The sequence below is a fragment of the Apium graveolens genome, chromosome 6, assembly GCF_009905375.1.
Source record: "Apium graveolens cultivar Ventura chromosome 6, ASM990537v1, whole genome shotgun sequence".
Lineage (NCBI taxonomy): Eukaryota > Viridiplantae > Streptophyta > Magnoliopsida > Apiales > Apiaceae > Apium > Apium graveolens.
The window spans coordinates 91,761,246-91,788,754 of record NC_133652.1 but is presented as its reverse complement, the minus strand read 5'-3'; the positions used below and the strand labels follow the sequence as shown (position 1 = coordinate 91,788,754).

The following is a 27,509-nucleotide window of genomic DNA, read 5'->3' as shown; positions in this document are numbered from 1 at the left end:
ACGGGTCCTTAGTTTAGTGGAAACAAAACAGATCTAGAAAAATCTTGTATTCTCTCAAGATAGTAGCTGAGTTCTTATTTCTAAGAACACAGATTTGTAGCAAGAAAAACTTAATTAATACAATTAAGTGAGTTTTTGATATATTGTATTTTGTGTGATTGTTGTTAAATATAATATAGCTATATTTTTTAACTGCTTTGTTCAACCATAATCCAAATAGTTTTGATACCAATTTAAGAAAGACAAGATTGAACTCATGACCTTTTGTCATAAAGGGGAGACCGGAGGCAGATCTTTACCAATAGTCTATTCCCGAATCCTCGTTAGACCTTTCTTTCCCTACTCTATGCTCTTCAAGAATATTCCTAGTTGTGTCAATCTTTTGTTGCTGGTGAGCCAAATCATAGATTACATGAAGACCAAAACAGAATTAGTAAATCAACATTACAACTGTGCAGATTCCGAATCTCATAAAATCTGATGCTTTTAATGATCCCATCAGAAACAAGTTTATTGCAATGCTCAAATATGGTAGCCATGGGACAAGTGGAACTCCCCACACTTTTGGTGTCCTTTATTGTGGCAATAACGAGATTCCTAAAGTACCCAGAAACCATTTAGGCACGGTGACGCTGTTGGTGAGACTGCGTAGTTATATGAACAGTTACGTGATAACTCAACACGTTAACAACACTAGAACAGGACAGGTTAATAATACTACGTCTACACAAGAAATCAGGAAGAATGAAGACAAGGCAAATACAAAAATCAGAAGATTATAAGAAAGCCTGAAGTCTGTCTACAGGTCACTGAAAGAAGTTCATCAATATGATCATCCCTCAGTGAAGAACAAAGGTTAAAGACTTTCAGGGTTTCAGAAATGTTGAAGATTCAGTATACAAGTGCCACCGGAAGATTTCAGTGTATTGGCATTGATTGAAGATAGACAGTGTTCGAAGCATAGGATTCTGAAGAATTGAAGACAAGGTATAGACAGAGGTTAATGAAGACGTTGTCTAAAGTACCATAAAGGATTCCAGTGAAAGTACAATTGTTTATTGGCAGTCAGTGTTCGAAGCAATAAAGTTGGGCAAGTTTAACAATGTAATCAAGGCTATAATACGAAGACCTGAATCGGGGTTAGTCGTCTGTGAACCAGACCAGTTGCACTAGGCGTCAACAGCTCGTGAAAGGAATCTGAGTATTATTTTTAGAAGAATTGTTAAATTGAGGAACGTACTTGGATTGAACGTTTATCTGTTAAAGTACGAGAAGAGGTGTGCAGGGCATACAGATCAACAGCTCAGGGGACTGGCGAAGCTTAAACTTTAATTGGTAAATTAAATAAATTATTTAATGGACTTTAATATAATTTATTTAATAAACTTAAAATGATTTATCTTATAAATTTTAAATAAGTTTATTTTATAAATCTAAATTAGTTTATTAAATAAGTTATATTTAAGTTTATTTTATAAATTAATTTAATTACAAATTAAACTTAAAAAGAAAAGAAACAAAAAAAAGAAAAAAAAAAGAAAAAAGAAAAAAAAAAGAGAAAAAGAAAAAAAAAGAAAAAAAAAAGAAAGAAAAGAAAAAGGAAAAACAAAAACAAAACAAAAAAAAGAAAAACAAAACAAAAACAAAACAAAAACAAAAACAAAACAAAAACAAAAACAAAAACAAAAAAAAAGAAAAAGGAATAATCAAAGGAAACCAGGGAGTACTTGGTTAGTACTTGGTCACCACAGAAATGTGGTGTGTGTATTTTATTTACCAAGTACATTTATTTGTACTTGGTGCACTAGTACACTCCTGTCGCCACACAGGAGTTAGTAAGTTTTGTTTTGTTTTTTTCTTTGTTAAGTACATGAATATGTACTTGGAGTAAACAAGCAGGTGTCGTCACAGATCAATAACCATGTCGCCACAGAGCCCCTTGTCGCCAAACAATCTTGTCGCCACAGATGTACTATCTTCTCAGCCACACAATTATTGGATAAAGTCTACATTTTGCAGCAGAAGAAAATCAGGCATTCATTTTTTTCTGTTCATCTTCTCTCTCAAAAAGAGAAGTGAAATGGCAGCATTGATTTACAGAGAAACTCAAGCTATTTGTTCATCCGTTTAACTTCTCACAGGAGTAACGTTATAATACCCGATTTAACTCTTGTATATTCTTAGGGGCATTATAATCTTTACCCGGTAATTAAATTCTAGTACAAATAAAAGCTAGATTATTATATAGGATTTAATTTGTAAATCTTTGTAGTAGCTAAGAACTTTGTTCTTCTTAGATTGTAGTTGGTTAAATTATTTACCGGAGTGTAGCAACACCCTCGAGGATTTATATACGAATATATATTTCCCCGAATATCATGTGTTCCTCATTTTTATCGTTCCAAACATTATTCCTCTCAAAAACACGAAATCACTAACCGAGCACTAAATATTTTATTCGTTAAAGATTCGAAAGAATTTTTAATTTAATGATTATCGTATTCAACCCCCCTTTTACGATAATTCGGGACCTAACAATTGGCATTAGAGCTGACTGATTGATACACAAATCAGGATTCTTAAATAAATTTATTTTATTAATTTAAATTTACTTAAATTTATTTTATAAATTTTATTTAGCAAATTTATTTTATAAATTTAATTTAAATGAGTTTATTATTTAAACTTGAATAAGTTTAGTTTATAAACTTAATTTAAATTATTTTATTTATAAATTTGATTTAAATTAATTTATCATCTAAATTTTAGTAAATATAATTTTTAATTTAAATCATATTTTCGGTGGTTTTAAATTAGTCACTTGCCTGCCAGATTGTTGGTTATTTTTGTGTTGATTATTCTCGGACAAAGGGCTGCCAGTTTCTTAATTATTAGGTGACATTTTACTTTGGTTCCATTTACAATTGAACAAAATAATAGAAGGAAAAGGAATCAGGTGAATAATTGGCTTGCTTTTGGTCTTGTTCACTTCACCAACATGTATTACCAAAGACTGGAATAAAAGCAGCAAATGGTCAGGGTGGGGACACCACGTGCAGGGAAATAAAACAATTGGTCTGCACTAGGAAACGGCAGCTTCTGTTTTTAGTCGCCACAGCGCCACGCGAGTAGCGCTGGAGTGACACGCGCAGAACACGCAGTTTCAACCTATGTGAGCAATTGACAGACACGCGCCTAGATTTTAAGTGGCAGCAAAGGAAATTCTCCGTACAGACAAGCATGTATATTTGATCGCCATAGAACAGAGTCGCCGCACAATTTTTAGTAAATAACGGCGCACACGAACTCTATTGCGATCACTGTTATACAGGAATAGCCCTGTCGCTACAGCCACACTTAGACATAATGTAACTCTTTAAATAAATATTTTTGATTTATTTATTTTTCTATAAAATTTTAAAATTCTTAAAATTAAATTTTTCTTAAATAATAATTTACGGTTTATTTTAATTTTTAAGAAAATTCGAAATTCTTGAAAATTAAATTTTTCGTAAATATTTATTTTTGATTAATTTATTTTCTAAGAAAATTAAAAAATATTGCGAATTTAATTTTTCTTAAATATTAAAATTAAGGGTACTCAAAGGATTGGGAGACTCAGGATTCCTCCAGGCTTTTTCTTACAGACAGGAATTGTGGAGGTCAGAGAGAATAGTGGGGACATACAAACATCTCAGTTACATGCAGTATAGTTGGAACCTCAGGACAGAATGTAAGAGTTACTAATAGATGAATCAAAGGAAGCTCAGGTAGAAGTACTTGAGGGACTGGACGTTAGGGCAGTGTTTCATATGTCAGGAAAGTTTGGTCGTATCAGATTCACAAGGAGTACATAAACTATATTCAAGGATCAAGTCTATCTATTCCGAAGCAGAGATTCTTACATATTCCGTTCAAGGGATGATTACAAGACTGAGACTGGGACATAAACAAGATTTGATAACTACAGTTATTACAAGACATATGTGTTAAGTAACTATCAGGGGTTTTGCTACAACAGAACAAAAAGCTTGACAAACAAGGATGAGAAGGGATTCAGTTGAAGAGTTGAGACAAAGGTGGAATGTTTTCTTAGGGAAACAGCCAGTCAAAACTTATAGTGCACGGGAAAGAGTTGGGATGGATCAGAAGACGAGAATAATGAATATCTTGCTTTCATAGCAATCTCTGAAGATGATCCAACTCACATATCTCAGGTTTCAAATTCTTGAACCACTCAATATTTTGTTTTCAATATTCAATGCAAGATAAGAGCATATTGTTTAAATGTTTAACACTCGCACAAGCATGATAGCATCACACATAGATAATGCTAAACTAGTTCACTAGATTATTTTTCTAGTAACTAGGATTGATGTTAACTTGTGCATGTTACTGTAGATGATCTTAAATATGTGTTTGAATATTTGTTGAACATGATTAATTGCTCTAGTGAGATATATATTTTTCCAGCATATAAGACATTTGTTTATACTTATCTCCGGTATCCTATTACATTGTGATTTAATTATTTGATCTGAATTGTTTGTTAAGATGTATTAATTTATAATTGGATTGAGATAGATAGATGAGATTCATCAACAGGATTGGACTAGATAGAATTAGTGATTTAGTTGTAAATTCTGTTTGTTCCTTATCATGCCTGTCTTTCTTAATTCTTATGTGTAATGTTTCTGAATGAATGTCATGTATTCTTTGTAATAACCCCAAAATTTTTCAACTTTTTGTAACCCTTGTGAATAGTGTTTTAGCTGAATGAAGAAACTTTTCACGCCACACTATGTAGGGGTTCTGTTATGGATATTCTGGGATATTATTAGTACTCTATGTAGTATATAAGTGTATGTAAAGATCGTCAGAATCCAATTCCGAACACTTTGGTTTTTCCCGGAAATCCACAAGATACGGAGAGAATTGAGTATAAGGTAACAGGGTAAAAAGGATTTAAATTAAAGGATTATAATAGAGGATCATAAAAAGGAATATAATGTATTGAGAAAGGTTAAGGGAACCTAAGTAATAAGATCCCGGGTATGATCCTTCAAACGATAAACGAGAACGAAAGTTAAGCGAACCGTATAACAGATCAGCGGTCATTAGGCAAACGATTAGGAAGTTAATCAAAGGGATTAGTGGGAATGATGTCATCCAACCAATAGAAAGAGGACAAGGAAGGGAGGATGACATCATGAGGATGACATAGGCATGACATGGGAAGGAAGGAGGTGTGGTGGCTTTGTAACCACATAAATTCAAGGGCAAAAAGGTAATTGACTAAAGCAAGCACAAAAACCAAGCAACCAAGCCAAGCAAAAATCATTATCATCAAAAATCAAAAAGCAACCAAGGCTTTGTTCTTGAAGCTCTCGGCTTTTTACTATTCATAAGGCAAGAACAATTCAAAACTCAAGATCCAAGCTTCCTAAATTGGTAAGATAATTCCCTAATCATCTTCATGCTTAGTTAGGACTATATCATGAGTTTAAGCCATTAATTCCTTCTCAATCTTCTTCATTTAATCAAAGAAGAAGACTATGAATAGTGTTTTCAAGTTTTTTAACTTGAAGTTTTCTTGTTTTTCTTGAAGATCCAAGCTTTCCTAAGACTTCTCAAAGCTTCTTAAGGCTTCCTAGCTCATCCCACCACTTCAAGGAAGGTATACCATCTCCAAACCCTAGATCCCTATGTATTATAAGATGATTTTGATTAGTAGGATGATATTGTAGCTTGTTGTTGTGATTTAGAGTTTGGGATTTGGAATGGTAGTAAAATGGAATGGTAAATGTTGTGGTTTTGATTAAAAGAACTTAAGTATGGTTAAATTAAGCTTAGGCATAAGTATAAATGATTAAATTGAATTGGTTGGGGTTGTTATGATGTGATGAGGATGGATGTTGGTTGTATGTTGGATTTGAGGTTGGTTTGTGGTTGGTTTTGAATGGTTAAAATTGGGAAATCGCGTAAACATAGCCGTCGTAACGTCCGATTTTCTTTGGACTGTTTTTGTGCATAGCATTAGGACCCGAGAACCCCCTGCTAGATTATGACCACTGCCATGTTTAGATAGCTCATGTTACGAGCTTCGTTTTGATATGTAGTTCGTTCGATTCCGATGCACGGTTTAGGAGAAACGACCGTTTCAAGTAACGGCGTTTCGCGAACGAAACTTTTTCCCTCGCCTTACTTTGAAACATAGGTTAAAGACCAAAAAGGGTTAATTAATGTATGAAACATTTATGGTAAGTGTGTTAGGCAGTTGGTAAGACACTCGCGAAGGAATCGCTTTAAAACTCGTAAAGGTTAAATTATTAAAAATGGTGGAGCCGCGGGTACCCGAGTGACTTAAGCAAATCAGTGAGCGCAAAACAAGCGTTAGAGTCTAAGTTAGTTAAAGTATAGATTTACAAGTGATTTTGGTTTAATTCCAACTTACTTGTTGTTTATAGGTTATCAGACTCGTCCCGAGCCTTTCTCACCCCCAAGTCGCTCAGGCAAGTATTCTATCCGTTATACTGTTGTTGTGATGTATACATTTGTATATGCATGATCTTGCGATAAATGCATATTGGTTATTTAGCAAATTCTTGCGATATATTGTAGCATGTGATATGGTATATATGCATGCCTGTTTCATATTCTTGAAATATATATCTGTTGGTTCAGTTGATAATACCTATGCTAGAGAATAGCGGTAACTTGCATATACCCTTAGTATAGGGACCCAAAGGTGAAAATATTTTCTAAAAATCGGGAGTCGAGGATCCCGAGTAATCTTGTATATATGGATATGGATATATATATATATATTTATATATATATATGGTTATAGTTTTCCAAACTATTAATCGAATAAGGTTTATTCGATAACTTTAGCTTTATTTTATTATTGAATATTATTTTGAATATTCATTCGAGGGCTTATGACTCTTTTATATTATTTATTGAATATTATTTGAATATTCATTCGAAGGCTTATGACTCAGTTTATATTATTTAATGAATATTATTTGAATATTCATTTGAGGATCTATGACTCCGATTATTTGCTGAAATATATTCTTTATTTTATTAAAGAATAAGGTGTTAATAATCAAACTTATTTTCGATTATTCAAATAAAGATAATACTTTCATATAAGTATATCTTTGGTTATTTAATACTCGTTTCAAGTATAAGTTTTAATACTTCTACTTCAATTATTTTTATAAAGATTATTCTTTATGGGAATATTATTTAAATAATAATATTCAGTCATTTTCTAAATATTCTGGGGACTGATTTACTTCATTAAATCAGCTTTACTCCAAACACTCTTTAAAGTGTTTTCGAGTCTTCAAAATGATTTTTAAAGTCAGAGCGGATCCCAAAACTCATTTTTATATTTAAGATCTTCCTTTTTAAGGGGATTTAAATACTCGCTCAAAACCTGGGGAATCCGGCTCTGTGGTGTATTTTATATTCGCAACGAGGTTGCAGTTTTGGTAAATGAATTGATTACTTGCCCAACGTTCGGGAAGTAAGCCCATCTAATTGAGTCGGCATAAGCGACAGGCCGGGGTATGGTCTATGAATGTGTAAGTGGCTGGGTGGCAGTCCATCAACGCGTGAGGGGCCGGGTAACGGTCTAGCGCGAGGTCCTAATGCGGCCAGGGTGATGACCGGTGAGGAATTCATCCATCTACAGTAGAAAAGGTTACTTATTGGTATCTTTGCCTGATCAGCAAGATATCTGGTTTATGCCAAAATTCTTTTCCTTTCCAAAATTCATTGGATGTTTCAAACTCTGTTCATACTTTACATAACAAAGGTTCCAGGAAATGTTTTAGAGATATATATATGTGGATATATATATATCGGGACTAAATAAAGTATCTCATAACTTTTTCATTCAATAATATTTCAAAGATTGAATCTATTCAAGTCTTAACTTGTGGTCTCATCTATGGGATGTTTTTCTTAAAACTTATAATACTTTGAACGGTGGTAGTTCAAGTAGCTTTATAAATGATATAAGTGTGGTGAAGTATTGGTAACTTCATTCCTTGTTTTTACTTATATCTAGTAAGTAATTATCTTACACACGATAAAGATTCTAGTAAGTATCCATTTAGATACTTATATTATTGTTATCACTATGTATTATCTTGCGAGCTGTAAGGCTCACCCGTGCTTTATTTCTTCATCACACAACAACAGTTAGGAGAGATGGCCAGACTCCAGCAGACCCAGCGCAGGCGCGTGGGAAGCGTCCCGCGTCTTCCCGATGATGTTGTAGCTGCTATAGCTGCAGAGGTAGATCCATTGTAGTTCAGACCATCTACTTTTGAGAATCAAATTATGTATAATTATAACTTGTGGCAGATAATGGCAATTAACTGTAAATTTATCAAGTAATCATTTTGGGTTGTAATAACTTTTAAATGGTGGATTCAAAGACTTGTACTTATTTCAATTTCATCTCTGAGACTATAACGGTTGTGGTGTGTGTTAGTATGGGGTCACAGCATGAGGTTATTTATTATTAATTAAGTGAAGTGATATTGTGGAAAGAAAGACCGTGACAACCCGGATCCCCGACCCCGGATCTGGGGGTGTTACATTCTTAATACTATGCTTGCTTATTTCAATGCCATGAATGCATCTCCTAGAATTTGCATCAATTGTAGAAAGCATGTTTAGGATTACAATAGGGCAAAGACTGCTAGTACTCCTTATGAAAGGTTAGAACCAATTTTTCCCCCAGTCTAGAGACAAATTTGTCAAGGGTATTAAAATGGAGAAAATGGTCAGTCAAAGATAAGAATTAGCATGATAAGGCAGCAGCTGTTGTTATCTCTGGTTATAGTAAAATCTCTAATCCATTTGGACCTAAACTAATAAGTTGGGTACCAAGAACTGTTAATCCATTTATAAGTGCAGGACATAACAGGTCAATTGATTCATATGTATTCTTGGTAATTCATACTCAAGGCATAAGATCAAAGAAAGAGCCTCACAATCAAATGTGATCAACAAAAGCTATTCCGTCAGTAATCTTTGGAGATGACAGCAAAGGTTTTCATTACGGGATAAGCTATGCAGAAAAGGGATGTCATCATGAATTGAACAATTGGTATCACTGATAACAACTAATCATTGGTGTCACTGGTAACAATTGAAGCAACTTCTTGCTGGAGAATCAAGGCACAAATCCTCTTATTAGACAGTTCTGCATCAAAGGACAAAATGTCACTTCAATGAAGGATTAGTGTCTCATCTGAAGCAGGAAAATTGAGAAGCTTGCTCTGATTAAGAGTAAGTTAGAAGCTCTCACCCTTTAACATCAACACAAGGAACTCTTTTGTAAAAAGGGTTTAGTGAGAGGACTGCCTCATCTGAAATTAAGAAGACGGTAAATGTGGGGCATGTCAGAAAGAGAAGTCAAAGACAACATCACATCAAGTAAATATATACCTTAGTGATGGTGGTTTGAAGATATACAAGTGTATTGGCAGTATACAAGTGCCACAGGAAGATTTCAGTGTATTGGCATTGATTGAAGATAGACAGTATTCGAAACATAGGAATCTGAAGAATTGAAGACAGGGTATAGACAGAGGTTAATGAAGACGTTGTCTAAAGTACCATAAAGGATTCCAGTGAAAGTACAATTATTTATTGGCAGTCAGTGTTCGAAGCAATAAAATTGAGGCAAGCTTAACAATGTAATCAAAATAATAATACGAAGACATGAATCGGGGTTAGTCGTCTGTGAACCAGACCAGTTGTACTAGGCGTCAACAACTCGTCAAAGGAATTTGAGTATTATTTTTAGAAGAATTGTTAAGTTGAGGAACGTACTTGGATTGAACGTTTATCTGTTAAAGTACGAGAAGATGTGCGCAGGGCATACAGATCAACAGCTCAGGGGACTGGCGAAGCTTAAAGTTTAATTGGTAAATTAAATAAATTATTTAATGGACTTTAATATAATTTATTCAATAAACTTAAAATGATTTATCTTATAAAATTTAAATAAGTTTATTTTATAAATCTAAATTAGTTTATTAAATAAGTTATATTTAAGTTTATTTTATAAATTAATTTAATTACAAATTAAACTTAAAAAGAAAAGAAACAAAAAAAGGAAAAAGAAAAAGAAAAAAAAAAGAAAATCAAAAGAAAGAAAAGAAAAAGAAAAAAGAAAAACAAAATCAAAAAGAAAAGAAAAAACAAAAATAAAAACAAAACAAAAACAAAAACAAAAACAAAAAAAAGAAAAAGGAATAATCAAAGGAAACCAGGGAGTACTTGGTTAGTACTTGGTCGCCACAGAAAATGTGATGTGTGTGTTTTATTTACCAAGTCCATTTACTTGTATTTGGTGCACTAGTACACTCCTGTCGCCACACAGGAGTTAGTAAGTTTTGTTTTGTTTTTTTCTTTGTTAAGTACATGAATATGTACTTGGAGTAAACAAGCAGGTGTCGCCACAGATCAATAACCATGTCGCCACAGAGCCCCTTGTCGCCACACACTCTTGTCGCCACAGATGTACTCTCTCCTCAGCCACACAATTATTGGATAAAGTCTACACTTTGCAGCAGAAGAAAATCAGCCATTCATTTTTTTCTGTTCATCTTCTCTCCCAAAAAGAGAAGTGAAATGGCAGCATTGATTTACAGAGAAGCTCAAACTATTTGTTCATCCGTTTAACTTCTCACTGGAGTAACGTTATAATGCCCGATTTAACTCTTGTATATTCTTTGGGGCATTATAATCTTTACCCGGTAATTAAATCCTAGTACAAACAAAAGTTAGATTATTGTATAGGATTTGATTTGTAAATCTTTGTAGTAGCTAGGAACTTTGTTGTTCTTAGATTGTACCCGGTTTAATTATTTACCGGAGTGTAGCAACACCCTCAAGGATTTATATACGAATATATATTTTCCCGAATATCTTGTGTTCCTCATTTTTATTATTCCAAACATTATTCCTCTCAAGAACACGAAACCACTAACCGAGCACTAAATATTTTATCCGTTAAAGATTCGAAAGAATTTTTAATTTAGTGATTATCGTATTCAACCCCCCCTTCTACGATAATTCGGGACCTAACAGACGGTGTATTCGATCCACTCATCGGGATACAATCCCCAATAAGCTGAAGTTCCCATTAAAGACGCTATTATTACTAACAAAAATGCCACAAGCTTCAAGATGTTTGTTTTAGGAGTTAAACCTCTTGAGTAGTATCTCCTAACTAAAAGTGCCACATCCATCATCATGAAGATGAAAAGTGTACATATAGATGGCAGGCTTGTCAGCACATCAAGGCTGGAAAAGAATGCAATGCAACCAGCACATATTATGATCAACAGTGTTGCGTTCATAGGGGTCTTGTCTTGGGATGAACAAGGGAAAACTAAGGTGGGATCACATGGACACGAGCAATGTGAGTCGTGTCACGAGCCTGTACAAGTGCACCTACTAAAAGTACAATAGTCATTCCCTTAAGAGCTCCCAAAGCCACCAGGTATTTTGGCCACTTCATTCCCACACTTTCAAATGTAGTTGAGTAAGCTGCATCACGGTCTATACTTGAGTATTTTTGCACCATGGGAAGCGAAAGCGCCATGAGACAATATATAATTGTTATAAAAGACATTGATCCAAGCAATCCAAGAGGTATATCTCTGGATGGATTTCTTGTTTCCTCAGCCATCGTTGTGATACTATCAAATCAACCATAAGCAAAGTAGACAATTGTTGCAGCTTGGAAAACACCTTTTGCACCAAAAAGAAAAAATGGGTTCAAATTTGATGTATCAGCATGAGCAAATCCTGCAATTAGAACAAATAGAATTATGAAAGTGTTTGCAACTGATGCTACTCAATTGAGATGCGAAGTTTTTTTAGTGCTAGCCACTGCAATGGCTGATGCAATAGTTATAACTGCAACATCAATTGGATCCAACAGGTTGTATCCTTCTGTAAGGTTTGTATATATATGCAGTGAATTAGGGTGTTTGTTAGAAGTGATGTGAAGTAAGATGTCCAAGATCTTGAAACTGCAGCACTGCCAACAATACTTTCAAAAAGTATATTTGCAGCAGTTATAAATGTTGCAAAGTCTCCTAATTCTACTCTCGAGTAAGCAAACAAGCCTCTTGCTACTAGAATTTCAATGGTGAATTCCGTGTAACAGAAAACAAAAAGCATTGGTAAAATACCAGAAACAACAAAAGATAGAAAAATTAAAGGTCCAACATGATCAAGACATTCTTGACCAGTGAGTACAAATATGTCAACACCGATAACTGAACCAAAGCCAAACCCAGTAAGATCCCACCAAGTGAGACATCTTTTCAGGTTATTTTCGCTTTGTTTTCTAAGCTCAGTGGTCTCATTTGCATAATCTAATCTTCTTAAAATCCGGTCTTTAAAATGATAAGTTGTTTGTGATAATGCATAACGATAAGTACCCCAGTTCTCAAAAGATTGTTCTGGGAACAAAATTTTATTTGCTACATCTCCAGTAGCTTCTTGGCTGGACCTCATCACTCACTTATTTCACTGAACTCATTATACGTGTTGCCTTGACTTGATGTATAAATCTATATTTCCATACTTATAGGCTTACTTTGATTCACATAAAGAAATATTACTAGTGTTGGAACTGAAATGTTGGAAAATGTGCTCTAAGGTTGACTTGAAATGAAGATCAGACAAGATAGCAGAGTTGTATATGCAATAGAATTTCCTTTGTTGTTTGAAAGGTCATTGGGATGTCCGTGTAAAAAAAGCTAATGGTTAAAACAACTGAATTACATTATCCCTTGTAAACATATAAGGATCCTCCAGGCTCCTGTTATCTGAACATTTTGTGGCTGGTGCTAAATGATAACTGATTATTTGTCTATCACTTTTGAATAGCTAATGTGCAATAGTGAATACTATACTAATTAATCTGTTAGCTAGCTATAAAATTGTACATGTATATGCTAATTTATTGGGTTGGTTTTATATGGCCAAAAGTTAATAATGTTTATTTAGATTTCTATAGTTTTCATAGTAAAAAGTTTCATGTCAAGGTTGGTCGATACTCGAAAGATTTAGGAAGGTCGTGATTTCCGTAGTCAAGTGTCTACTGGTTAGACACGACGTCGAACCCTGAAAATAGACTCAAGCTGCATATTTGGAATATCAACCAGAAGACGAGCTCCAACTCATGGAAACGTCTCGTTATCAAAGATTAGGGGCAAATAACGTCTGCGTACGGTCCGTAAAATCAGACATTTTTCCAGATAAGGATTGATGGTTTGTTACCTGCAATAATGCTTGAGCTATTCCACTTCAAGACTCAGCTTCCCGTCTTAAACACTGATATAATCGGGTTAATAAAGTTCCTTTCTCTTATTTCTGATTGATTAAACGCTGAGGCCACATAAGGTACTCAATATGAAACCTCTTTGTCGTTAGTAGTGATGTTTCAACGGATTCAAGGGATTTTCTTGATAAATCTATATTATACTAAAATAAAGTACATTTGACATCATCGTGTGAAACTCTCCTTTAAGCGCTTACATCATCAAATCCTCAAGCTCTCATTAATTTTGTTGATGTCATCTTTCAGTAACAATTCCCTCGCATTTTGAATTAGTAAAAGTCTTGCTAATATGACAAGGCATGTCTTGTTCATGTAACAAGGTTTTATCTGTCATTTCATCATTTTAGAAAAACAAGTACAACTAAATCTTCTCATTTACTACTTCACAAAATATGGCATCGAGTAATACAGATCTGGACGAGTTGTATGCGAGGCTGATGCTAGAAGATAAGGATGATGGGGCGTAGTAGTTGGAGAAACATAGGTGGTTCCGGTAAAAATTTCATATATTTTGATTGGGAGGTTTTTGACGGAGAAAATCATAAACTTTAAAGCAATGCAAAATGTCATTGCATCCTTATGGCGACCAGGGGAAGGAATGGAGATTTATGACATTGGTGGTGGTCGTTTTTCTTTTGTATTCTATCATAAACTGGACTTGCAAAAGGTTCTGGATGGGGGCCTTTGGATTTTTGAACAAAGTTTGTTGATTTATCATCAGTGGAAGGAGGGGGAAGATCCAGATGCAATCAGTCTAAATATGATGGATATTTGGTTACAAGCCTATGACATTCCCTGATGGGTTAGTATCCGAACGAATATTGCAGAGTATTGGCAATTTTGTGGAAAGTTTCGTTAAGTCAGATCCAACGAACATTACTGGAGGATGGAAACCCTATGTGCGGATAAGAATCACCATGAATGCAGATAAGCCATTGAAAATAAAGATGAAAATTAAGCGAGAGGGAGGAGAAGGGAGATGGGTGCGATTTAAATACGAAAGACTAATTACATTATGCTTTGTATGTGGTGTTCTATGTCATTCAGATCAAGATTGTCCTATTGTGTATGCACATCCGGACAAAGAGATCAATAGAACATACGGTACATGGTTAAGAGCACCAATGAAGGGAAGTAAATCACAAAATATGGGCGCTAAATAGTCGAGAAATAATATATAAGGGGAAAGTTCATGGATGAAACTGGGCATGAACATGCCGGCGACGGGAACTGGAAAGGATGCGGTGGCGGCGAGATTCATGGAGGTGGATGGGATTATGACTGAAATTTCGCGCGATGATACTGAAATTCGATTTGCATAGCGAAATTATGGGGAGGATAATTACAAGGAGGATATTGTGGTTGAAAAAGGTGGGAAAAGTGATTTGATTGTTACAGATACTAAACGTAGGCACGTAGTAGAGGAGGAAAAAATGAAGTTTGAAAATCAGGATGAAATACATGGGCTTAAATCAACTGATAGGCCAAAAAACTTAATAGATCAACGAGTCTTATTGCATGAAATTGTCGTGGGCTGGGCAACCCACGTACAATTCATTTTCTTAAGGATACTGTCCAACAAATAAAATCTAGCTTTATTTTCCTATCTGAAACTTTAACGAATAAAGACACTGTAGCTAACGTTTGTAAACAGCTGAATTTTACGGATTGTTGGGTAATAGATTCACAGGGTCATAGTGGAGACATTGCACTTTTATGAAAGAACGAAGGTAGTTGTGTTGTTAGGGACGGGGGAACTCACTTTGTAGACTTCGAGATTGAAAAGGAGCAGCTTGGTAGATGGTGTTACACAGGGTTTTATGGCTGCTCGGAGAGAGGGAGACGTCGTGAATCATGGGACTTAATATATGAGTTAACATGTAGGTTGCAACTTCCATAGTATTATTGGTGACTTCAATGATATGATGTTTGCAGATGAAAAATGAGGAGGTCAAATGCATCCTCGATCTTTATTATCTGGCTTTACTGAAGTAGTGAATGCATGTCAGCTTTTCGATTTAGGGTATGTTGGCGAGAGATATACGTGAGAACAATCTAGGGGAGAAGTTAATTTGGTTCAGGGGAGATTAGATCGTGGTCTGGTAAATTAAAGCTGGAAAAAAATCTTCCCAGAGGTAAGGGTCCTAGATGTAGCTCCTTCGGATCATCTTCCACTTTATTTGCAGTTGCGTAAGAAAGTTTATGTTCCAAGGGGGAAGAGATTCCGTTTTGAAAATGTGTGGATTCGAGTGAAGGAATGCTTAAATCTGATAAAAATTGCTGGGAGAGTGCGGATGGGTTGGAGTTAATGGAGAAAATTCAACTCTGTTGTTTAAAATTGGAGGAATGGGGAGGTGGACTGAACAAGGAATTTGCTCACAAAATTAGAACTTGTAAAGAGAGACTTTGCAAATATAGATATCGAAGGGATGTGCAAGACATTCAGAGTTATAACTTGGCAAGGTGGGAATACTTGAATTTACTGGAGAAGCAGGAGACCTACTGGAAACAACACGCTAAACAATTTTGGTAGCGTGAGGGAGACCAAAACATGAAGTTCTTTCATAGATATGCATCCACTCGGAAAAAAAGAAATGCTCTGGATAAAATTAAGAGAGCTGATGGGGAATGGCGAGATACAATGGGGGAATTCAGGAAGTAATTACTTATTATTTTGAGGAGCTTTTTCCAAGTATGGCGACAGATGGAGGTCTACAGAACATGAAGAAGTGCGAACAATAATAGAGGTAGAAAATGAAGCACTTATCTCTGATGTAACCATTGAGGAAGTAAAGGAGGCAACCTTTTCAATGCATACTGATAAATCAACGGGGAAAGACGGTCTAAATCTGGCATTTTATCAAGCTTATTGAAATATTGTCGGACCTGATATAGTAAATTTCTGTCGGTCGTTCTTACGTACAGGAATACTGTCAACGAGTGTTAACAATACGGTTGTGTGCTTAATTCCAAAAAACCAGCTCCTCAAACTATGCAAGACCCTCGTCCAATATCACTTTGCTATATGGTAATTTTAATTTTGTCAAAGGTATTGTCGAATAGGCTAAAGCCCTGCCTAAGTAACATTATTTCGAAAAAACAAAGTGTGTTCATTGAGGGTCGTTTATTAACAGACAATGCTTTGATTGCTTTCGAGGTCAATCATTATATTAAGAGGAGAACACAAGGACGAAATGGTATAGCTGGGTTGAAAATAGACATTTCCAAGGCATATGATTGATTGGAATGGGGATACCTTAGGAATATGATGAGGAAGTTTGGGTTTGGGGAAGTATGGATTGATAGAATCATGAAGTTGGTCTGCTCAGTATCTTACAGCTTTCTACAAAATGGTGTGGAGTTTGGTAACGTTGTACCCCAACGAGGACTTCGGCAGGGAGATCCGATCTCAACATATTTGTATATTATGTGTGCGAAAGGATTTAAGGGTCATTTGTTAAATCTGAATCATTTTTTCTCGATGATTAAAATTCTGAACGATTTATAATCTGAATGTTGGACTGTTAATCATGTTTGGTAAATAAATATCAAAATTTCTGAACGATAATATTTGTTGATCAGATCCTTACGTATATGTAAAAATTAATTTGTATTTTAATCCTAATAATCAAATAACAATTTCACGTATTTTGAAAATTTAATAATAAAAAACATACATATATTTTGAATAAATATTATCCATTTAAAGAGTAAACAATATTTTTCAGTTTTAAACATAAAAATATATAAAATTATAAATTTAATTTAAAATTATTAAATAAATTTTAGACAAATGTATTCATATTAAAATCCACATAATTATTTGAATATAAACATATTTAAAAACTAAGAATATAAGTATAAATGTTAAATAAAATTAATATATGGCATGAAATTTTAATTTTATACTTTTTTAAGAAAATCAAGTATGTATTATAAATAAATATATTATACTTTTGCCTTATTGTCTAGTGGCTTGATATCACTTGAGAAAATTTACTATATCATGAGATTATATGAACCATCCAGCTTTATTTTGTTGAAGGAGTCGTCCAGCTAAGTTTTTGGCTTGTCTAGCTAACAAAAAAATTTATCAAACAATCTAAACAGGTGATTCAGGCCTCGTTCAGTACTTTTGGTATGGTATAGGGGTTAACAAATGACCCCTTAGTGCAATCATTCATCACAATGAGAGGGCAGGTCTGTTACACGGGTGTAATATAGCACGAGGAGCACCAACAATTTCACACTTGCTTTTCGCCGATGACTGCTATTTTTTTAAAGCAACGGGGGGTAGAAGCAAATGTCATGCAACGAATTCTGAAGAGGTATGCGGAAATATCAGGACAACTAATAAATTACAATAAATCGATCGTCACTTTTTCTCCAAACACTACTGATGTGAATAGGCAGGAGGTTTATACTCAACTGGGGGTCGGTCAAGCTTCGTGTCCAGCAAGTGTGATCCGAGTTGGGTATGTAGCAACTGGTAACAGTGCAGGCAGGGGATGGGGTTGTTGATGTTCTGAAACGAGTGTTCCAACATAGCAGTGCGAACAGTGTGTAATGGTGGGGCTATTTGTATGGAGATTGTGGCACCGGAGAAACAAATGGGTGTGGTACACGGTTAACATGTTTGTGTTTGGCCTCAAAATGATTGTTTTTAACATGCTGGCAGATTGGAGACGAGCAAGAGAAGTGAATGTGGTGAAACAAAGTCATAGTCAGGCACATAGATCGTGGCTTAAACCTCCAGCTGGGTGGATTAAAGTGAATGTTGATGTTGCATGTAGACGGGGGGCACTGAGGTTGGTATATGATGTGTGATTCGCGACCATGCAGACCATTTTCTCCGAGTTCGAACAAATGTGATACAGGTAGCTTTCAACCAAAAGAAGCAGAGACGCTTCGCCTTAAGGAGGCTTTATCATGGACCAAGGAGTGGCGAACAACTAAGTGTGTCTTTGAGTCGGAGGCAAAGCTTCTAGCTGATGCAGTTCAAGGGACGAGGGGTGCATCATTCTTTGACTCAATTGTTGAAGATTGTAATAAACTTATTAAATACTTTGATGAAGTGTTACTTGTTTTTATTCATAGATCTATGAATCAGGTGGCTTATTTGTTAGCTAGAGCGGCTTGTTCTATGTCAGGTCTTCTGGAGTGGAATACTAGAGCCCCGTATTTTATTACTTGTACCCTTGCTTTTGAGGAAATTTAATGGCAAGTGCTTTTATTCAAAAAAAAACTTACCTGCAATATCTCTCTCTCTTTCATTTATTATCTTCACTAATTTTCTCTCTTAGTCATTTCTCATTCTCTTTCTTTATTCTTCAATTAATAACTTTTAATAGTTTCATTTTCTTCACTAATTTTATCTTATTCAAAATTAATTTTAGTTACACAAATATTAATTATTATATTTTTTTATATTTGATAAAAAATTGATAATCAATATTTGTAGTTTGAGTAATGTCATTTTTTAAGTTTTTATGTTTAAATTTTATTCTAGTCTCGTTAAGCATTCACCTTGTCCTCAAGGTGAATATGGGGAAACAGTAAACTCGCTTACTGAGTGTCTCCCAAGTTGCTTCCCATTCAGGTAAATCAATCCACTTCAACAAGACTTCTGTTCCTGAATTTCCAGTCAATGATTGAGCATCCCTAACAGGTATTCTAGCTCCACTTCAAATATCAAATCTGAACTCAACTGAGGAGGAATGGTTGGTGATACAGGCTGGTTACCCACTGCCCTTTTAAGCTGAGAAACATGGAATAATGGATGGAGTTTAGAGGATGCTGGCAGGTCCAACTTATACGTCACAATACCAATTCGTTCCAGAATTGTAAATGGCCCGTAAAAACGAGCTGCCAATTTTTCACACAAGCGTTTAGCTAAGGATTGTTGACGATATGGTTGAAGTTTAAGTCAACGCTATCTCCCACAGTAAATATCACATCCCTACGTTTCATATCTGCATAATGTTTCATGCGTTGCTGGGTAGGTGGGTCTTAATATCATCCAATACAGCATCTCGTTCCAACAGTTGTTCTTCTAGAGTTGCCACTGCGGTAGTGCCTTTCTCAAACCTGATTAAGGAGGGTGGCTCTCTCCCATACACCACTTTAAAAGGGGAGCAATTAATAGAGGTCTGGAAAGAAGTATTGTACCAAAATTCTAACCAGGGTAACCATTGTGCCCATGTTTTTGGACGGCCATTGATAAAACAACGCATGAAGTTTTTCATAACTTTATTCACCACTTCCGTCTGGCCATCCGACTGTGGATGGTATAATGTACTGCGATTTAATCTGGTGCCTTGCAATTTAAATAACTCTTTCCAGAAAAGACTGAGAAATACTCGATCTCGATCTGAAACAATTGTAGCTGGAAAACCATGGTGTTTAACAATCTTTGTGATGAAAGTATTTGCCACCGATTGTGCCGTGAATGGGTGTTTGATACCCAGAAAATGAGCATATTTAGAGAACCTGTCCACGACTACTAAAACCGTGTCTACTCCTTTGGACTTAGGAAGGCTTTCTACGAAATCCAGTGATATGTCTTCCCAAATCCGAGTTGCAACTGGTAGTGGCTGTAAGAGCCCGGCAGGACGTAACGAAGACCCTTTTTGATGTTGACATGTAATGCATGCCTGAACATATTGCTGCACTGTTTTACGCATGCTACAAATAATATATAGATTCTTGAAACCCATATTCAATCCTTGACCATTCTGCTAGTAGGGCCATACCAGTGAATACACTACTGAAGTGAAGACCATACAAAATACAACTTGCCACTGATGTCACAAATCTACAAGTTAATCCCTAAATCAAAGAGCCACTGATAGCAAATGACCCAACTGATTACTGGGTGAAATATTTGACCACCATACCTAAGGAGTCATTGTTGTTACAGGCCGATACCTGGTTATATTATAATTATTTTTTAAAAAGTTATTTTGAAATAGCTTAATTTGAATAATATATATTAATATAATATTTTTATTACATATAGAGTGAAAGTGATGGTCTTGTATGTTGAGTTGTACACTGCAATTTTCCATATCTCTTCTACAACCTCACAGTAAATGGTGAGTGATTCCAGCATGGCATAGTTGAGTTTGCAATTCTTCAAAAAATCCATCATTTCATGATAGTCACCAGACTGCTGAATCTCCTTGTTTACTAAAGCTGAGAAGTTGTTTTTCTCATAGATGTAAGCGATTTGAGACATGATTTTCACTACAGGTGCCATTACTAAAGATTTGAAAGTTTGCAGAGAGAGAATTTACTTTTGAGAAGAAAGAAGTTAGAGCAATTTAATCTTTAGAATGATAAAAGAAAAGAATGAAAAAGAATTTAGCTTTTATACTATCTCAGAGATAAACTAACAAAAATAATAAAGTGAAATAAAGGACCAATAAAAATTTCCCAAAATAGGTGTTTAAAAAATAAACTGTAAAAAAATTCGTCTCTTATCCGTCGTGTTATGCTTACAAACTGTAAGTATACTCAATGGCTAATGTTCAGGGAATTAACGGCTAGGATTAAGACAATTCGACGAATGAAGACAAAACAGTTATCCGTCGAGTTATAAAATATTCCAGAAAAATAATTGATTTTTATTGACAAATTGTATTCCGACGGATGATCAAACTCGATGAATAATAATCATCCGTCGGGATGTAAATTTTGACTTAGTCAAAATTTCATCCAAAACAGGAAAATTCAATTAAATTTCTGGCTACATTGCAACTTGCAAAAATATCTGAGATGATTCAAGAAAAATTAAGCATACCTAACTCACTTACCAACCTTGAAAATGTGGATTCATCAAGTGGTTTGGTAAATATATCTGCAAGCTGCTTTTCACTTGGAACAAAATGCAGTTCCACAGTACCATTCATCACATGTTCCCTTATGAAGTGGTACTTGATGTCTATGTGATTTGTTCTTTAATGTTGTACTAGATTTTCAGTGATGGCAATTGCACTTGTGTTACCATAGAAAATGGGAATCCTATCCACTTGTAGACCATAGTCCAACAATTGGTTTTTCATCCACAAAATATGTGCACAGCAACTACCAGCAACAATATATTCAGCTTCAGCTGTAGAAGTAGAAACTGAATTTTGCTTTTTACTAAACCAGGACACAAGCTTGTTCCCTAGAAATTGACAGGTTCCTGTTGTACTTTTTCTGTCTATTTTATAACCTGCATCTGAATAACCATTTATATCAAAACCAGAATCTCTAGGGTACCAAATGCCAAGTTTTGGTGTTTCCTTGAGATATCTAAAAATTCTCTTAATAGCTACTAAATGAGATTCTCTAGGATCAGCCTGAAATCTAGCACAAAGACAAGTAGCAAACATTATATCTGGCCTACTAGCTGTTAAGTACAGAAGTGAACCAACTATGCCCCTATAACTTGAAATATTCACAGACTTTTCAGTAGTGTTTAATTCAAGTTTAGTTGCAGTGGTCATGGGAGTTTTTGCAGATGTGCAATCCATTAGATCAAACTTCTTTAAAAAATCATGAATGTATTTAGTTTGATTAATGAATATTTCATCACAAACTTGCTTAACTTGCAAACCAAGAAAGTAAGTTAGTTCTCCCATCATGCTCATTTCATACTTACTTTGCATCAATTTGGCAAACTTTTTCATCTGTAGAGCCAAATATAATATCATCTACATAAATTTGAACAAGTATACTAGAGCCATTAACATTTCTAAAGAATAAAGTTTTATCAATAGTACCTCTTGTGAAGTGATTTTTCAAAAAAAACTTTGATAAAGTGTCATACCATACTCTAAGTGCTTGCTTCAGTCCATAAAGTGCTTTCAAAAGATAGTAGACATGATTTGGGAAATTTGGATCTTCAAAATCAGGAGGCTGACTAACATAGACTTCCTCCTCCAAATCTCCATTTAAAAAAGCACTTTTGACATCCATTTGATAGACCTTGAAATTGGCATGAGCTGCATAGACCAAGAAAATTCTAATGGCTTCAAGTTTTGCAACAGAAGCAAAAGTTTCATCAAAATCTATTCCTTCTTGTTGACAATAGCCCTTAACAACCAATCTAGCTTTGTTCCTTACTACCATGCCATTTTCATCCATCTTGTTTCTGAATACCCATTTGGTGTCAATTGGATTCTTTCCTTTAGGCTTGGGTACCAGCTTCCATACTTTATTCCTTTCAAATTGGTTTAGCTCCTCCTGCATAGCTAAAATCCAATCAGGATCCAACAAAGCTTCTTCTAACTTCTTTGGTAAGTACTGGGGTAATTAGTTAAATATTAAGAGGAGAAAAAAGGAATATAATGAGGGGAAAGAGTAGTGGGGAGGCAGGCAAAAAAAGTTGTGAGTCGTATCTTTGTTTTGGAGGCACACCTCTCCTCGAATTGGGGGTAAATTGTAATCATAAGAAAAAAAGCTATAAACCCAAATATCAATTCTGTACTGATTTCTTTGTGTTGCAAGTTCTCTTATATGTTTTAAGGTTTTCAACAAATTAATTTGTAACAGTCACCTGTGCTAGGTACTTGAGCAACCCTTTCAACCCTTAGCTCCTTATAATTGGGCACCGAAGGAAACATCTGAAAATCACAGAGACGAAATGCTAGATCCATTAAGAAAACTAGCAAGTGAGCTGCTGATATCTAAAACATTTGACATATGTGGTGCAGCAGATCTCTGAAACACATATCAATACACCAGAACCATATTTATGAAATAGCAGGAAGGGGAGTTATGCCCAAGATTTCCAAGCCTTGTTAATTTTACTTGCAAGATATCTAGCTCCATGAACAGCTCCAACTGTGAGAAGACCAGCTACAGCTTACCTTCCACTTGAAACCATAACCTTTTTCCGCATGATTTTTTGCATGCATTCAGCACCCTCTTGTCGAGAACCGATTACAACTTCAAATGTAGTTCGACCTTCATGGGAAAGTAATATAAATTCTACATAAGTGTGCATGGTGAAATTGCAAATCATTGCCCTTCCTAGTAAGCACTTGATATTTGACAATTGATTTTATTATTTAGTAGATATAGCTATGAATTTTCGAATATTTGGCATGCACTAATCACGTGATTTTACTATTATAAATTAAATAATGACGACTTCAATCTCTTACCAGTCTCGCCATGTCCTATCTTTTCTCCTAGCTTTCTCCCCATTTCGCTTCTGATGAACCGAGGAAGCCAAGAAACAAGAGCAGACGTTGCAGATAAACCACAATCCTGGCATTGACAGGTCGAGATATGTCAAATTTGGGGCTACGGTGCCAATTTTAGAAATAAATAAGTTGCTTCCGAGCAATATTTCCATTAAATGTTAATAGCTACTAATGCCATCATTTTTTTATTGCAAAAAAAAAAAGTTCCTACTTGATGAATAAAGATGTTAAAGTACCGTTGATCTAAAAAAAATACGTTAAAGAGAAATTTACAAGTAAAATTTCCTAGAGCTGCAGCTGTTACATTCCTTATACTATCATGTCATGGTAATGAATATAAATTACTGTCATTGTCATTTCATGTTAATGAGTACAATAATACATTAAGGAATCAGGACATTTAAACTAATTACAAAGAGTCTTAAATTAAAGTTTGCACAGACCTGGGTTATTTGCACTTGGTTTTTGCCAGATGACGAGAATCTCAATAGCTCTTTGCTTGCATAGTCGTCTATATATGACTTGTACATTGTTTGGAATAGATTATATTGCCCTTGTACAATCTTCTTCACCTGCATAGTTATGTGATGATAAATAGAAATTTTAAGATCAGTAGATCACAATGCTGTTTAGAAAGGCTCCATACACATCGAATGTTGTATGCCAAAGACTATGAGTCTATGTCACATCAAAAAGGGTTAAAATAAATATATTGGTGACCTTGAATTGTAACCTGGTTTTTGTATGTCTCTACTAGATAATTATTCAAGTCGCTAGCAACATGTAAAAAGATATTATGGCAATTAGCAAGACTGTAACATTAATCAGAGAAGTTTTTGATAACAGTTGTTCGTATATCTTCAGCAATATTCCTTCAAATCAGCACTTTTAGCAAATATTTCAAAGAAGTATGAATTTTAGAATTTCTAACATTTTCAATCTAAATTAAGATTAATTTTTAAGCAGCTTTACCTTATTTTTATCCTCTGCGAAAAACATGCGCAAGTCACCCATATATGAAAGGCTGCATATTTTGGTATACAGATCTTCCTGCAAGAACATCATTTGTAAGGCTATCATTTGGAAATTAAGAATAATACTTACTATGAAGAAGCAGCAAACCTCGATAAATTTGGATGGCAACAGAAGGAGAGCAGCGAAAGTGGCACTCTTCAAGTTAACAGAGTTTACATGTTCTATGCCGAGATTATCAACAAGCACACGGACCTATTGGAGTAGAATAAAACTCTCATTCATGTCATGTTTGTTGTTCAGTGGTCCAGAGACAATACAAGAAAAAAGGATATGAGGTCCACGTGTACAGAAACATTAAGATTTTCTAAAAAACTGTTTGCGTCACCCAGAGGAACACACTTAAAAGTTAAAAGGATAAGTTGTGGGAAACTATGTTTGCTCATGCTGGAAATGCTTTTGAAATCCATAACTTTTCAGCAGTGCCGAATACTTGCTTTAAATACTAGGGTCCGAAAAATCTATTACCAGTTTGTCATTGAGTTAATAATATTAATATATTAAGTTTATATATATATAGTGTACAAAGTTAATAATATATATATTAACTTAATATATATATATACAAGCAACTTTAATGAGGCACAAGAATGTATAGTAATACACTATGTAGCCTATGTAAGAAAGTATCCTCCAGGTCATCCTTGACATATGCTGCTATGTTTAGCATTAGGGCTCCAGCTAGATTAGCGGGTAAAGCCTTTATGCATAAATGTAATAAATAATTACGCAAACCTTCTCTAAATTTCACATAGGTTGGGATTTAAGTTTCTAGTGATGGTGTAAAGCTTCTTAGTATTTTAGACATTTCACCAAAAAAACTGAGCAGGCAAACTACAAGTACTGACCTAAAAGATGAAATATCTGTTGACTGGTATACAGACAATATTGCCCTGAAAGTTGCAATATTGTTGGCTTATATACAGATGTAATATGAGATCAAGAAGAGGGCTGACTATTTACATAAATTTAATCCACTTCATTTGACATAATATGCGATGTCTCAACAAAAGTATAGGTTTTTACCATTTTTTAGAAAATAAACCTAGAGTAGATGAAACTTATTTACACCTACAAGAAAGGGAGAATAGATAAAACATACAGGTTTCTGCAATCGACCACTCAAGTAAAATGTTTTCCATTCAAGTACATCCTGAATCAAGTCATCCAGTCGAACAACTCCATATTTGTGCATCTGCCAAAAAGTTGATCACAAATGAAAGATAAGTTAATTACGAAGACATAGCAAACTAACCTTAAAAAGTACTTAATTATAAGGAAATCATCTCACAAATTGCTCTGTTGCCCACATATTTTCTTCACAATTACAGTGGAAAAATTGATACCTTGTCCCCGCAAGTTATAAATGGGTTGAAGTGTACCCCAACACCAATGCCATCTGCCACACCAGTAACCTAACAGATGACCAACCATATATAGAGCTTTAGTTTGCAGAACCACATTAAACGTTCAAGCAAAGAGTCCGTGTATGCGACTGAATAAGAGACAGATAGAGAGAGAAGAACCAGCCTGGCTCCACCAAGACGCATCAGCCATGAGGCATAGTGGTCCCTGTTTAGTTGTAGATTCTTCGAACCAAAAGGAGGGAAAAGGAGGAAAAAATAAACATAAAAAATTGGATTTGATATTTTTGATATTCATTAAGCAGAAGCAAATAGGAAGAGTAGAATGTATATAAACACCTACCTCAGAGTGCCATTGTTGAGGATTTGATACACCAAGAATGTAATCTATCATGGATGACTAGAGTTCCACCAACAACATGTGATGAAATATAATTTAAAAAGGTCAGTTCGTAAATTGTGACTTCACATGTTTTTGTGTGTTGCGCAAGGAAGTTGAAAACGAAGGGTACAAAAGATGGAAAACCTTGTCATTGTTATTCGGATGGAGAGAAGAGCCATACATGAAGCAGAAATCTACAGGAGGAAGAGTTTTCAGCAAGCCACCAAGCTCAGGTCTATTGTCATTGTCCATATTCACACTCGAAAACTACACTTAGAATACACCATCCATAAAACAATTAACTTAGTAGGTGCAATTTACAACCTTATACACATACATTAAGTCTATATAATACATTACCAACGCGACGAGGATCGCAAGATCATAAATACATTCTACGCCATATCGATAGGTAGACATCATGTATCTTACTCAATTAACACTTCTTTTGACCAAACAAGCCTAAAACCACGAAAGTATCATAAAAGAAGCAGTTTGTGAGACCCCGAAAGCCCCTTTTCAGCTGGGCACAATATATATATATATACATGCATAGGAATATGTTCAAACAATTGGGGTGCAGATAGAATATCACTTGTTCACATTTATAAAAACAAACAAAAATATTTGAAAATTATAGATAGAAACTTGACTTACTCTTATATATACGAAATTGCGAATGATTTGAATTGATAGCTGAGTTGCAGTTAATTTAAGCCACAATTTGTTCAAAGAACACTCTGTTTTGCGCGGGAAATCATCAACAAAGAGTGTAGCTACAGATTAATAGAATTAATATCCTGGCGCCGCGTGATGTACCAGAAACCTTAAGAAAGAGAAAAGGAAATGATTACCGGGTTTTAATACGGTCAAAATCGGGTTAATAGCATAATAACTGATCAACTGAGATTTCGAAAATCGGAACTATTTAGTTGAGATACTGATATGCGATTTATAAAAAATCGGATAATATATCGGTGATTTATTGGAAAACGGTCAAATTAGACAAATATTTTTGAGCGATTTATCGGTCATTTTTGAAAAATCGGCTGATTTCTATAACCATAATTATAATGAAACTAGTTAACTGAGACATGTTTCGCAGCGACGGTATGAACTATTTTAGAAAAGTGACTCGAGAA

The 27,509-nt window shown here is 34.9% G+C and overlaps 2 protein-coding genes and 1 pseudogene across 3 annotated transcripts; 1 reads left to right on the top strand and 2 right to left on the bottom strand.

Moving 5' to 3' along the window:
* Nucleotides 1-295: 295 nt before the first annotated feature.
* LOC141665310 (cationic amino acid transporter 5-like) lies at nt 296-12,225 on the bottom strand (annotated as a pseudogene).
* Nucleotides 12,226-17,959: 5,734 nt separating this feature from the next.
* LOC141665308 (uncharacterized) lies at nt 17,960-18,611 on the top strand. The gene is made up of 2 exons (XM_074471291.1): nt 17,960-18,182; nt 18,271-18,611. The coding sequence occupies exons 1-2, from the start codon at nt 17,960-17,962 to the stop codon at nt 18,609-18,611; spliced, it is 564 nt and encodes a 187-aa protein (XP_074327392.1).
* A 3,470-nt stretch (nt 18,612-22,081) lies between these two features.
* LOC141667528 (uncharacterized) lies at nt 22,082-27,207 on the bottom strand. 2 transcript variants are annotated; one of them, XM_074474053.1, is made up of 13 exons: nt 27,025-27,207; nt 26,512-26,634; nt 26,329-26,385; nt 26,148-26,210; nt 25,968-26,036; nt 25,724-25,816; nt 24,712-24,816; nt 24,562-24,639; nt 24,033-24,161; nt 23,548-23,653; nt 23,192-23,347; nt 22,938-23,004; nt 22,082-22,624 (listed from the first exon to the last, which is right to left on the bottom strand). In XM_074474053.1, the coding sequence occupies exons 2-11, from the start codon at nt 26,617-26,619 to the stop codon at nt 23,247-23,249; spliced, it is 909 nt and encodes a 302-aa protein (XP_074330154.1). In that variant the 5' UTR covers nt 26,620-26,634; nt 27,025-27,207; the 3' UTR covers nt 22,082-22,624; nt 22,938-23,004; nt 23,192-23,246. The 2 variants fall into 2 exon arrangements, with proteins under 2 accessions (XP_074330154.1, XP_074330153.1); XM_074474052.1 differs by having other exon boundaries at nt 22,938-23,347.
* Nucleotides 27,208-27,509: the final 302 nt, after the last annotated feature.

What these genes read in the sequence shown, in the direction of transcription:
- LOC141665308 (XM_074471291.1), top strand. Translation starts at nt 17,960, where the DNA reads ATGGTGGGGCTATTTGTATGGAGATTGTGGCACCGGAGAAACAAATGG. An exon ending in AGTGAATGTTGATGTTGCAT is followed by an intron (nt 18,183 to 18,270) that starts GTAGACGGGGGG and finishes AATGTGATACAG; the next exon opens with GTAGCTTTCAACCAAAAGAA.
- LOC141667528 (XM_074474052.1), bottom strand. Translation starts at nt 26,619, where the DNA reads ATGGACAATGACAATAGACCTGAGCTTGGTGGCTTGCTGAAAACTCTT. An exon ending in ATCCGAATAACAATGACAAG is followed by an intron (nt 26,386 to 26,511) that starts GTTTTCCATCTT and finishes GTGGAACTCTAG; the next exon opens with TCATCCATGATAGATTACAT. An exon ending in GTCTTGGTGGAGCCAGGCTG is followed by an intron (nt 26,037 to 26,147) that starts GTTCTTCTCTCT and finishes GTCATCTGTTAG; the next exon opens with GTTACTGGTGTGGCAGATGG.